The following is a 13871-nucleotide window of genomic DNA, read 5'->3' as shown; positions in this document are numbered from 1 at the left end:
CAGGTGTGCCCAGGTGACAAAATGGGTCCTACAGAGATCTACCTAGCTCTATAAGGCTTTGAACAGACTAGCTCTTCAGTTAGATTTCTAATTGCTTTAACAATCACATTCCTCATTCTATACTTTAATATGGCAGGGAGATGGGACAGGTCCAGCATTTCAGTTGATTTCACCGGGGAGAGAAACAAAAGAGCATCACTTAGTCACAGATCAGTCTTCACCATTTCCAGATTTTGAAATGGCAAATGCCCAGACTTCAATACTTGGAAATATTAGGGATTTCAAGCAGGGTTAGCCATGTTTTGCTTGAAGTCAAATTTCTGACCACTTTAAAACTTTTTTTAAAAAAAACCTAGGTGGTGTGTGATTTTCCACCAGGTTGCACATCACAAAATTGCAGAGCTAGTGCATTTACCCCGGTTCGTTCCACTCAGCCATTCATCCGGTGTGAGAGCAGGCTCTGTTCCCGGAGTCATTGGGTAAATATCTTCCTGGTATGTTTCTGACTAGAATGCAGAAGGAAGAGAAACAGCATATTTGAAATAATTAGTTAAGGACTTCCAGAGCGGTGGTGGTCTTCTGGGATGGATGCCCCCTGGCAGGCAGCAAACACATAATGCTGTTGGCATCACCATACCAACCTGTATCCCCTCCCCAAATATAATCTAGATTTATCTTTCCCAAGAAAAATTCAATAAGTAACACACGCACCGGCAATGACCCAGTTACAAGCAATCATTTAACAGTGGCTCCCGAACCATTCTGGGCCCCCACCCCCTTGGTTTCATAATCATAAGCTGCCCAAAGTGGCTGAGGAAACCCAGCCAGATGGGCAAGGTATTATTATTATTATTATTATTATTATTATTATTATTATTATTAATCAACTCATCATCAGTCCCCCACCCCAATTTAAAAGTGATAGGAGCAGTAGAACTTTAAATACAAAACAAGGAAGTTTTTTTGTTCCAGGTTCTAGCCCTGTCAACCGTAAATAAGCAATCAATGTGTTTGGAGGGCCCCACTTCCAGTGCCCCCCTTCTGCACCCTTGCCTCTTGGGGCCTTATTGCCCCCCCCCAAGGGTGGTACCACCCACTTCGGTAAATACTGCTTTACAATATTAACCCCGTCTGCGAGCCACTAAGTTCCATTTTGCCCTCCCCCCCCAAAAAAAATAATCAAAAAGATTTTTGATGCTATGGCAGTAATTAAACTATTCAACATACTCCCCCCCTCCCAAAAACCAGGAGTGGACATTTATCTCAGGAGCAGCACAAACTTTTTGCTCATTCTCTGAGCCAAGTGAAGCTATGAGCATTGCAACATAGCAGGTTAACCCCATTTGTCGGATTGCAGTTTGGGATGAAGGCTGCACATCCCTTTTGCCCCAAAGATCTGGATCCATGTTGCTGCAGAAAAAGAGCCCATGCAGCAGGGAGCTCGGTGTGTTTGCGGTCTGAAAGGAGAGGCAATCAAGGCACGAGAGGCTTAATAGAAGGCATTTGGGCTTGCGGCGTGTGGAGAAAAATGACTATGAGTGAGGGGAATCGACCTGTGGGGCTTTGTGTGGAAATAATGGGACAGAATTGCAATCTTCCTTTACCACACCAAAGCACAGGGAAATGCAACTGAGCATAAGTGCCAATGCCCTGGGGCCCTGGGTTGCCTGAGCACCCACAAAATTCCCCATGAAGGAGCCGGGCACCCACAAATTTGGGTGTATAACAACAACAACAACAACAACAATTTATTTATACCCTGCCCATCTGGCTGGATCTCCCCAGCCACCCTGGGCGGCTTCCAACAAAGTATTAAAATACAGTGGTCTGTTAAACATTAAAAACTTCCCTAAACAAGGCTGCCTTCAGATGTCTTCTAAAAGTCTGGTAGTTGTTCTTCTTTTTGACATCTGGTGGGAGGGCATTCCACAGGGCGGGCGCCACTACCAAGAAGGCCCTCTGCCTGGTTCCCTGTAACTTGGCTTCTCGCAGTGAGGGAACTGCCAGAAGGCCCTCGGTGCTGGACCTCAGTATCCGGGCAGAACGATGAAGGTGGAGACGCTCCTTCAGGTATACTGGACCGAGGCCGTTTAGGGCTTTAAAGGTCAGCACCAGCACTTTGAATTGTGCTCGGAAACGTACTGGGAGCCAATGGGCACCCACGGTTGTGGGGCTATGTTGGCACTCCTGCATCTGAGCACACACTGATGCAAAGAAAAAAGAGCTTGTGCACAAGGTTAACATGTTTTAAGGCATAAGAATCCAAGGAGAGCCTGCTGAATCAGGCCAATGGCCCATCTAGTCCAGCATCCTGTTCTCACAGGGGCCAACCAGATGGATGAGGGAAGCCAGCAACAGGTATTCAGAAGTGTTTACTGCCTCCGATCATGGAGGCAGAGCATAGCCATTGTGTCTAGTAGCTATCAGGGCTAGTAGCCATCGATAGCCTTCCCCTTTGTCTAATCCTCTTTTAAAGCCGTCCAAGCTGCTAGCCGTCACTGCCTCCTGTGGAAGCAAGTTCCATAGCTGCTGCTATGGCACCCTATAGCAGCAACCCCCATGCCCCCATGCCTCTGCCAAACTCTGAGCAGGGTGGTCAGGGCTTGGCAAATCCCACATGGCTCCTTTTCACCTGCCAAGGCCACCTGGAGGCGGCACATCAGCCAAGGGAGCTTCAAGGCTGCTGCGGTTTGAGGTGGAATTTAACAGCGTAAGAAATTTCAGGTTGTACTGTTAAGTGCTGATTTATATAAATAATAATAATAATAATAATAATAATAATAATAATAATAATAATAATAATTTATTTATACCCCGCCCACCTGGCTGAGTTTCCCCAGCCACTCTGGGCGGCTTCCAATCGAGTGTTAAAAGCAATACAGCATTAAGTATTAAAAACTTCCCTAAACAGGGCTGCCTTCAGATGCCTTTTAAAGATAAGATAGCTGCTTATTTTCTTCACATCTGAAGGGAGGGCGTTCCACAGGGCAGGCGCCACTACCGAGAAGGCCCTCTCTCTGGTTCCCTGTAACCTCACTTCTCGCAATGAGGGAACTGCCAGAAGGCCCTCGGCGCTGGATCTCAGTGAACGATGGGGGTGGAGACGCTCCTTCAGGTATACAAGACCGAGGCCGATTAGGGCTTTAAAGGTCAGCACCAACACTGTGAATTGTGCTTGGAAACGTACTGGGAGCCAATGCAGATCTCTCAGGAGGCCACTCCCAGTCAGCAGTCTAGCTGCCGCATTCTGGATTAATTGCAGTTTCCGGGTCACCTTCAACGGTAGCCCCACATAGAGCGCATTGCAGTAGTCCAAGCGGGAGCATGCACCACTCTGGCAAGACAGTCCGCAGGCAGGTAGGGTCTCAGCCTGCGTACCAGGTGGAGCTGGTAGACAGCCGCCCTGGACACAGAATTAACCTGCGCCTCCATGGACAGCTGTGAGTCCAAAATGACTCCCAGGCTGTGCACCTGGTCCTTCAGGGGCACAGTTACCCCATTCAGGACAAATTGGTGTTGTTGTGCAGTAAAATTGGGAAGTGGCAATGAAACGCCCTGCAAAATGGGAGCTAACTCTTGCTTGATGTCCTCTAGCAGCCCCGCAAGCAAATCAGGATGATGCTCAGTAAACAGGTCATCTGGAAGCAACTACAGTTGTGTGAACTGGACCAAACTTCAAAGCCTCAGTCCCACCACACATTTAAAGAACATGGCTCCCCTCAAAGAATCCTGGGAACTATAGTTCCCCCCATGCCATGCTACAGTCCCCAGCATTCTTCACAAACTACAGTTCCCAGGGTTCTTGGGGTGTGTGTGAATTCCTGTGTATGGCATGTAGGCAGCCTTAGAGAGCAAACCTGCTTCCTGTGAGGGCCAGACTACTCACCCTCCTTGGCACAATCATGGAGATGGGCTCAATCAGCCCTTTTAACGTGATGAGCTTATAGAACCGGAACACCTCGCAGGCAGAGACATCCAGGCCATGCTTTGGCATCACTCCTACAAACACAAGGAATAGGAAGAAGTGATGCTTGTTGTCCTATAAAGGTAAAGGGACCCCTGAACATTAGGTCAAGTCGTGACCGACTCTGGGGTTACGGCACTCATCTTGCTTTACTGGCTGAGGGAGCCGGTGTACAGCTTCCAGGTCATGTGGCCAGCATGACTAAGCCGCTTCTGGCGAACCAGAGCAGCACACGGAAATGCCGCTTACCTTCCCGCCAGAGCGGTACCTATTTATCTACTTGCACTTTGACGTACTTTCAAACTGCTAGGTTGGCAGGAGCAGGGACCGAGCGACGCGAGGTCACCCCATTGCGGGGATTCGAACCGCCGACCTTCTGATTGGCAAGTCCTAGGCTCAGTGGTTTAACCCACAGTGCCTGTACATAACAGGCGATCAAATCCTAGGAGAGGTTGCAAGACGACCCTTTATCATGGCATCTGAGTGACACAGCAGTTCCGCACAATTTTCTCTGTTTCCTTTTTTTTTTATCTCCTCAGAGATCTTCCTGCTGCCCCCCCCCCCCGGCTAGGTAAACCCCCTGCTCCTTGCACCACCCTCTGTTTCTATAAAGTGTGCCAGCCACTGTCCTTAGCTACTGGCCCTCTGACCAGTGTCCTCGGAATGTTCATAAACATTCCGTCTCCAGAGGGGAAAGGGCTCGGGGCACAACTATCACACACAGCGGAAGAGGAAGGGTTGGTTTGGCCTGAGGGGAAGACCTTGCACTGGGACAAAGGGCTGCCAGAACTTTATTTGGGGTGAGGGAAGGAAGTCTGGGGCTGAGCAGGCCAAGATGTTGGAAAGGCAGGGAGGGCAAGGACTGGGGAGAGCGTCAGGGAGGCATCAGAACTGCAGAAGGAGGCCGAAGAAAGGGGCAGAGTGGTTAGAGGAGGTACAGGAGTCTGTGACTATGCTGGGGGAAAGAGGGCAGAGCAGATGAAATAACATAAGAAGAAGCTTCTGGATCAGGCCAGTAGCCCATCAAGTCCAGCATCCTATTCGCACAGTGGCTAAATGACACTAAGAATCTAGGTATCCAGATAGACTGCCTCCAGGTCTGGAGGTTTCACAAGAGCACCAGAAGAGCCTTGCTGGATCAGACTGATGTCCCATTGATTTATTTCATAAAAATTCACAAGCCACTTGGTTGTAAAAAAAACCCCTCAAAGCAGTTTACAAAAAGAAAAAATCAAGAAAAAAGTACAACCCTACTTTTTAAAAATCCGGAAGTAAAAATACTGAAACAGATCAGAGTTGCCTCAGCTTCCTAAGCCTCTGGACAGGCTTGTCTAAAAGGAATGTTTATAGCAGGTGCCAAAAAGAGTACAGTGGTACCTCAGGTTAAGTACTTAATTCATTCCGGAGGTTCATACTTAACTTGAAACTGTTCTTAACCTGAAGCACCACTTTAGCTAATGGGGCCTCCTGCTGCTGCGTGCCGCCAGAGCACGATTTCTGTTCACATCCTGAAGCAAAGTTCTTAACCTGAGGTAATATTTCTGGGTTAGCGGAGTGTGTAAACTTAAGCGTATGTAACTGAGGTACCACTGTACAGTACAAAAATAGTCCAATATTTGGTTCTCACAGTGGCCAACCACATGCCCCGATGCAGAGCCTGTCTCCAATTGTGGAGACAGAGCACAGCCATCGTGGCTAGTAGCCACTGACTAGTCCAAGGAAAGACGTTGCCTCCCTTTGAGGCTGTAGCGCAGACGGTAAGCACACCTTACCGAGGCCTTTTTGTGGAGCCGGAGAACGGAATTCCATGAGGTAAGTGAGGTATGGCTTCTCTGTACTGATTTCATAGTAGCGGATATTCCCATCTCCCTAGGGGGAGAGAGAAAGAGAGAGAGGTGTGAATCAGTGGGACTTTTGTGAATATTGGCGTGGGAGGAGAGAGCACTGCACAGTTTAGGTCATAGCAGAGCCTTCTCCAACCTGGTGCCTTCCAGGTTTCTTGGCCTACAACTCCAATCAGCCTCAGTTTAACATAGTGGTGCCAGTAGGCGCTGTGGGGAGTTGTAGTACAAAACATCTGGAGGGCCCCAGGTTGGGGTGGTTGTCATAGGAACTCTGACTTGGCCCACACTTAAAAGCATGGATGGCCCTCTGTCAGGGGATTGGACTAGATGAACCTCAGGGTCCCTTCTAATTCTACCCTTCTATGATTCTGGGTGCTGTCTTGTTTTTGCTTACAACAACCCTGTGAGGTGTTCTGACTTTATCTCCATTTTCTAGCAGAAGGACTGAAGGTTGAAGGACAATGGCTTAGCTGGAGCCCCAATTAACACCCTATAATCTCCACAGTGCTCAAATTGGGATGGATCCATTTCCAGTCAGCCCAGATTCAGCTACATCCACTGAAAGAAGAAGGCTGGTTTTAGGTCTGCCGGGAAATGGAGCATGAGTCCTTCATACATCTGAATGGAAACAAGGCATATTAATTTCGTTAAAACCTGTTTCTGAGTATGCATGCTCAGGATCTCAGTTCTAAAAAACCAAAATTTAGAATAAAAAAGTGTACAGTTGGAAGGGACCCCTATGGTCATCTCGTTCAACCCCCGCAATGCAGGAATCACAACTAAAGAATCTCTTTAGAAACCACCAGCGAAGGAGAATCCACCATCTTCCGAGGGAGTCCATTCTACTGTCAAACAGCTCTTACCATCAGAAAGTGCTTCCTAATGTTGAGTTACAATCTCCTATCTTGCCATTTGACTCCCATCAGTTCAGGTCCTACCCTCCGGAGCAGCAGCAAACAATCTTGCTCCATCTTAATATTAGTAAAATAGTAGTAGTAGTAATAATAATAATAATATCTGACAACTCTTCAGATATTTGAAGTTGGCTGCCAAATCGCCTCTCAGTCTTCTCTTTATACAGTCAAATCTTGGTTGTTGAACATAATCTGTTCTGGAAGTCCGTTTGGCTTCCGAAATGTTTGACAACCAAGGCGCGGCTTCTGATTGGTTGCAGGAGCTCCCTGCACTCAAACAGAAGCCGCATTGGACATTGGGCTTCTGAAAAACATTCAAAAACCAGAGCATTTACTTCCAGGTTTTCGGCATTTGGTAGCTGAAACGTTCCAAAATGGAGGCATTCAGGAGCTGAGGTTTGACTGTAGATTTAAATCTACAGCAGCACAAATTGCTTTGGCTAAGCATCTAGATGAACCGATGAATGCCTTTTAAAAAAACTACTTTGAGGGAAACGGTTTGTTAATTTTTTTAGTCCAAGGGAGTGACAATGAAGTGACTCCAGATATACGTTGGTTCATAGTGCGTACCTAATGGCAAGATACAGAAACTTTGGGATTCTGTAGCCAAAGCCCACTCCCCCATGCCATAAGCATTTTGTGCCCACTCACCTTGCCAGCCAGGTACAGCATGTGGGTATCAGCATCGTAGAAAGGGAAGAGGAGGCCAGACAACCCGTCAATCTCCTCCTCTATTAAGGGCATGGCGAGATCTTCCTGCAGAAATCAAAGATATACTTGTTGGTTTTTTAAAAAAATAAAAATAGCTTTCAAACTTGCGGCATTTATAACCTTGACACCAGGAAAGGTGCCTTTTTAAAAAGCTGTGGCCAGCCTTCCCTAATCTGGTGCCCTCAATATGCTTTTCGACTACAACTTTGAGCCAGTCATTGCCTCTCAGCCTAACCTACCTCCCAGGGTTGCTGTGAGGATAAAATGGGGAGGAGAAATATGTATGCCACCTTGAGAACCTTGGAGGAAAGTTGGGATATAAATAAATAAAGGTTTCTTCTCTCAGGGCTTGGTCCCAAAAAGGGATGATTGAAAAATAATATTTTTTAAAACTATATAATTATTTATTATATTTGTTAGTTGCTTTATCTTGCCCATGGCAAATTACAAAGTGACTTACAACCGAAACAAAACAAAAAACCCCACACAGATATTTTAAAACCAAAAACATCCCTCTGACATCAAAAAGGTCACAGATAGTTAAAGGCCAAAGGCCTGCTTATAGAGGAAAGTTTTTGCTTGGCACCTAAAGATATATACAGTGGTACCTCGGGTTAAGTACTTAATTCGTTCCAGAGGTCCGTTCTTAACCTGAAACTGTTCTTAACCTAAAGCACCACTTTAGCTAATGGGGCCTCATGCTGCCGCCACGCCGCCAGAGCACAATTTCTGTTCTCATCCTGAAGCAAAGTTCTTAACCTGAAGCACTATTTCTGGGTTAGCGAAGTCTGTAACCTGAAGCGTATGTAACCTGAAGTGTATGTAACCCAAGGTACCACTGTAATGAGGGTGCCAGGCGAGCCTCTCTGAGGAGAGCATTCCACAAACAGGGAACCACCACTGAAAAGGCCTGTTCTTGCATTACCACCCTCCAGAATAAGTAAATAAATATCATGGCCTGACCTGATCCCAGAGGGCAATCTGCCTCGTGTTCCACCGCGAGACTCCAGTCGTTAGAAGCCGCTTCATGTTTCCTAAAAAGACAACCCGGTTCACGCGATGGTTCTTACAATTCGCCTCCTGGAAAGACAACCAAGATTTACCCAGCCAGGCAGCTACACTCCTGGCAGCCTCCAGCTCCCCTCTTCAAATCAATCATAGAATTGCAGAGTTGGAAGTCTAGTCCAAAAGTCTAGTCCAACCCCCTTCAATGCAGGAATCACAGATCAAGAATCCCTGACAGATGACCACCCAACTGCAGCTTTAAAACTTCCAGTGAATGAGATCCCACCACCTTCTGTGGGAGTCCATTCTACTGTTGAATGGCACTTAAAGTCAGAAAGTTCTTCCTGATGTAGGAATCTCCTTTTCTGTAATTTGAATTCACTGGCTGGGGTCCTGCCCTCTGGAGCAGCAGAAAGCAAGCTTGCTCCATCTTCCATGTGACAACACTTCAGATATTTGAAGATGGCTATCAGATCCTCTCTCCATCTTCTCTTCTCCAGGCTAAACATACCCAATTACCTCAACTGTTCCTCATAAGGCTTGGTTTCCAGACCCTTGGTCATCTTTTCAATATCCGTCTTAAGCTGTAGTGCCCAGAACTGGACACAGGATTCCAGGCTTGGTCTGACCAAGGCAGAATAGAGTGGTAGTATGACTTCCTTTGATCTGGACACTAGACTTCTGTAGGCAATTGATTAAGGCAGCTTTCCCTGCTCTGCTCCAGGTGTTTCGGACCACAATTCCCATCCATCACAGCTGACACAGGTGGGGCTTATGGGAGTGTAGTCCAAAACATCAGGAGGGCACCAGGTTGGGAAAGGCTGGCTTACCAGTCTTTCAAATACGCCACTCAAAAGCCTCACTTTTCATTTCATCCAATACAACTTGTGATTAATAAAAGATTAAAGCTAGATGTAAAAACATGGCAGACAGTGAATTCTTTCTGTTCCCTCTGTTGAAATTGTGCTTATCTGAAGTCAAAATCTGCACGTTGACATTCAGGGGGTAGGGATGGGAAATATTCTAACCAAGAGATCAAGAAGTTTTTAAAAATTTTTTTTGGAAAAGGCTGCTTTCTTAGGAGATAGGCACATGCTTATAAAAAGACTGCTTTTGGAAACTTCATTGTCGGAAGAAGGAGCTGTGCATTCTTACCGACAAAAACGTATCCAACAAGGACAGGAACCAACTTTTTTACACCAACGATGTAAAAAACCAACAATGTTGCAATTTAGGTGGAGGTTGCAAAACATACAGGACATGAATTAATTGTAATCGGTAATTTCTTGGCTAAAAAAACAACAACCTTAAAGCTGCTCAGGGGAGCCCCTCTGTTTCTGAGCAGTTTCTTACACCCCCATCCCTTTTTTAAAATCTAAATTACCCCCTCCCCCAAAGCTGCTATCCACACTGCAGGCATAATTGTTGTTTTAGTGGGGCATTCAGACTGGAAAAATAGGAAAGCTGATGGGAGTTTTAATCTGTTTCTAGTTTCACTGTTGGTTTAACTTTTCAAAAGTCTTAAATTGTTGCTGATTCCTCTTGTTGATAATTTTATTGCTCTTTCTGTTTTGTAAACTGCTCTACTTTGAAGGTTCTTTTTTTGCCATCAAGTGGTGCATAAATTTTATGAAATAAATAAATAAATAAATAAATGCAAACAAATAACATAAAAGCATAAGAAGAGTCTGGATGGCTGGATCAGACCAGTAGCCCATCTAGATGTCCAGCTGTGGCCAACCAGATGTCCCAGTACAAAGCCAGTCTGCAGTCAGGGCCTCAGCACCAAAGCAACCTCCCAGCAATTGTGTTCAGAGTCATGCTGCTTCTGACCGCAGAGGCAGAGCAAAGCCATTGTGGCTAGCAGTAGGCATGGACAGCCTGATCCTCTTTGAATCTGCTAATTCTCTTTTAATGTAATCCAGGCTGGTGTCTGTCAGGGAACTGCCGTCGGCTCAGAGGCGAGAGATAGAAGGGCAGTTGTGTTACAGGGAGCCTCCGAAAATCTTGCGAAGCAGTTCCTCCTCCGGAGAGGAGGACAGCCCCACCTCCAGTTGAGAGGAGGTGCAGGAAGCAGGGGATGCTTGGGAGAGCCTCAACACCGAGCTTGGGTAAACCAGAGAGGAGGGAAGTACCCCTTTGCCAGTGCCTATTCTGCGCAGTAGGTTTCAGCGCAGGGAGGGGCGGAGAAGGCTGGGGGTCACGCGACTGTTATGTTGGGGGAGGTACAATGACCGACCACTCCCAGATTCTGCTAGCGATTGAGCCAGACATGAACTTACGACGTTCTTCACTGTAAACAGTTTGCACCAAAATAAAGCCTGTAAAAGACAGGTCGGAGTCCTGCCTGGTTACTCTCGAGCAACCGCAACAGCACCTGACTGCCATCGCTACATCCTGCACCCCCTCCTGCCAGAGTTGTTGTCCTAATAAAAACTGGGCACGCGCACCCCCTTCTGCGGCTGATTTAAAAAACAACAACAGTCAGGACGTTGGATGATGGCTCTCTGCCAACGCCTCTCTCTTTTGACCCTTATAAGAAGCTCCTTGCCTGGAGGACTTTGCCGGAGCGCGGCTCAATGACGCGGAGCTTCTTGTCTTTGCAAGTGGTGGCCAGCAAACTCCCGTCTGTGTTGAAGGACATGCAGAGAATGACGTCGGTGTGGCAGTCAATCATCTTCACAGGCTCACCGATGTCCAGGTTCCAGATGAGAACCTAACAAGGACAGGAACGCAAAACAAAGGTCAGCCTTCCCACCACTGGCGAGAGAGCCAGTGTGGTGTAGTGGTTAAGAGCGGTGGACTCGTAATCTGGTGAACCGGGTTCGCATCTCCGCTCCTCCACATGCAGCTGCTGGGTGACCTTGGGCCAGTCACACTTCTCTGAAGTCTCTCAGCCCCACTCACCTCACAGAGTGTTTGTTGTGGGGGAGGAAGGGAAAGGGGAATGTTAGCCGCTTTGAGACTCCTTTGGGTAGTGATAAAGCGGGATATCAAATCCAAACTCTCTCTCACTGGCTGCAACGTTTTGCTTACTGTTGCATTCATACCCCACCTTTTTCTCCATGGTTCTTCTCCCCCTCATTTAGTCCCAACAACAACAACAACCCTGTGAGGTAGGCTAGGCTGAGAGGCAGCAACTGGCCCAAGGGCACCCAGCAAGCTTCAAGGCAGAGTGGGGATTCAAACCCTGCTCTCCCAGGTCCTAGACCAATGCACCACTACACACCACACTAGCTCTCATGCACGAGGGCATCTTTGCCCAGCTCACCTTATAGTCATAGCCGGCACTGAACAGGATGTTGTTGGTGGTCGGGTGCCACTCAACAAGGCCGACACGCCGGCTGTGCCCGTACAACTCCAGGACCGCCTCCATCATGTTGCGCTTCAGTCCTCCGTCTGGAATTTCCCATATCCGAACCTTGAAGGACAGGAGAGCAAAAGGATGCTGTGAGGAGGATGTCTTTGTCAACTCAGCGGCTTGCCTGGATGAAGTAGGTTCGTTATACAGTACACACACACCCGAAACGTTCTGCTACAGTAAAAATGTTTTTTAAATGTCTCAGGACCCATGGGCCACACTCACACCATACTTTATTACTATTATTATTAACCAAAAATGGCAAGCATAGTAAACAAACATAAACAAAGAATGAAAAATGTAAACCATAAAGCATCACAGCCTTGTTAGAAGCATGGGAACCCAAGAACCTGCTAAGCATTGTCAGCACTGACTGGCAGTAGCTATATTATTATTATTATTATTATTATTATTATTATTATTATTATTATTAAGGTCAAGGGACCCCTGACCATTAGGTCCAGTCGCGGCCGACTCTGGGGTTGCAGCCCTCATCTCGCTTTATTGGCCGAGGGAGCCGGCGTACAGCTTCCAGGTCATGTGGCCAGCATGACAAAGCCGCTTCTGGCGAACCAGAGCAGCGAATGGAAATGCTATTTACCTTCCCGCCAGAGTGGTACCTATTTATCTACTTGCACTTTGACGTGCTTTCGAACTGCTAGGTTGGCAGGAGCAGGGACCGAGCAACGGGAGCTCACCCCATTGCGGGGATTCGAACTGCCGACCTACTGATCAGCAAGTCCTAGGCTCTGTGGTTTAACCCACAGTGCCACCCGCGTCCTATTATTATTATTACCCAGCCCATCTGGCTGTGTTGCAGCTTCCAGTACATATAAAAACATAATAAAACGTCAAACATTAAAAACTTCCTGATACAGGGCTGCCTTCAAATGGCTTATTCAAGTATTGTAGTTCTTTATCTCCTTGACATCTGATGAGAAGGCATTCCAACATTTCAGGCAAGCCCTACGTGGCGATACCATTGGAGATTCAACTGGGGGGCCTTCTGCCTGCAAGACAGGGGCTCTGTCGCTGAGCCACCACTGTCCCCTTAACACACATAAGTATGGGAAGCTGCCTTCCTATATTGGCCCTTCTGGCTCAGGATTGTCTGCCCTCACTGGCAGCAGCAGCTGTCTAGGATTTTAGGCAGGGGTCTTTGCCAGCTCTACCTGGAGAAGCTGTTGAATCTTGGCAATCACCTTTCTTTAGTGTTTCCACCACACCAGCTTCTGTTGCTGGTATGAAGCTGAATGGAGTTGTTGTGAACTTGCAGATTAAGGACAGAGCTCCTTAATATAATAATAATAATAATAATAATAATAATAATAATAATAATAATAATAATTTTTATTTATACCCAGCCCTCCCTGGCCAGAGCCGGGCTCAGGGTGGCTAACACCAGTAAAATTACAATAAAAACATAATAGGGGGGGAAACCAATTTAAAATACAGGTTAAAATGCAATTTATAATGCAGCCTCATTTTAAAAGTAGCCCATGGATCAAAACCGTAAGGGGAGGGAAAACATAAGGGTCAGACTGAGTCCAAACCAAAGGCCAGGTGGAACAGCTCTGTCTTGTAGACCCTGCGGAAAGATGTCAAGTCCCGCAAGGCCCTAGTTTCTTGTGACAGAGCGTTCCACCAAGTTGGGGCCAGTACTGAAAAGCCCTGGCCCTAGTTGAGACCTTGCGACTTGGGACCTCCAAAGTGTTATCATTTGTGGACCTTAAGGTCCTCCACGGGGCATACCAGGAGAGGCGGTCCTGTAGGTATGTGAGTCCATATTTTTGTATGCCTGATACATATAGAACATGCCAAGATCTGCAGCCCCTGAGGTCTTTGGAGGAGAAGCAGGAGCTGCTGCTGTGGAGGGGATGCGCTTCCTTGCAGCTGTATGGCTTCCCAACTGCAGCAGCCACCAGGTTATAAAAAGCACTTTCTGCTGACGGAGATGCATGACATCATGAAATGAGAGGGCGGGAGAGGCAGAGCCCCGGACAGCGGCTGAAGATTTGCATGAAAATGTGAAGCAGTCTTTAACATCTGTGGACCTTTTTGCAATGCTGTGG

The 13871-nt window shown here is 47.1% G+C and overlaps 1 protein-coding gene across 1 annotated transcript in view; it reads right to left on the bottom strand.

Moving 5' to 3' along the window:
- CORO2B (coronin 2B) overlaps window positions 1-13871 on the bottom strand; it is a 74731-nt gene that overhangs the window by 3462 nt on the left and 57398 nt on the right. Inside the window, exons 4-10 of the mRNA XM_053365780.1 lie at window positions 11710-11859; window positions 10990-11154; window positions 8397-8513; window positions 7374-7478; window positions 5737-5833; window positions 3887-3999; window positions 416-506 (exon numbers count right to left, since the gene is read on the bottom strand). Coding sequence (XP_053221755.1) covers window positions 416-506; window positions 3887-3999; window positions 5737-5833; window positions 7374-7478; window positions 8397-8513; window positions 10990-11154; window positions 11710-11859 — 838 coding nt within the window. The remainder of the gene's footprint in view (window positions 1-415; window positions 507-3886; window positions 4000-5736; window positions 5834-7373; window positions 7479-8396; window positions 8514-10989; window positions 11155-11709; window positions 11860-13871) is intronic.

Source organism: Podarcis raffonei, chromosome 14 (genome assembly GCF_027172205.1).
Source record: "Podarcis raffonei isolate rPodRaf1 chromosome 14, rPodRaf1.pri, whole genome shotgun sequence".
NCBI classification, from domain to species: domain Eukaryota; kingdom Metazoa; phylum Chordata; class Lepidosauria; order Squamata; family Lacertidae; genus Podarcis; species Podarcis raffonei.
The sequence above is the reverse complement of the archived record's forward strand: the minus strand, read 5'-3'. Positions and strand labels throughout refer to the sequence as shown.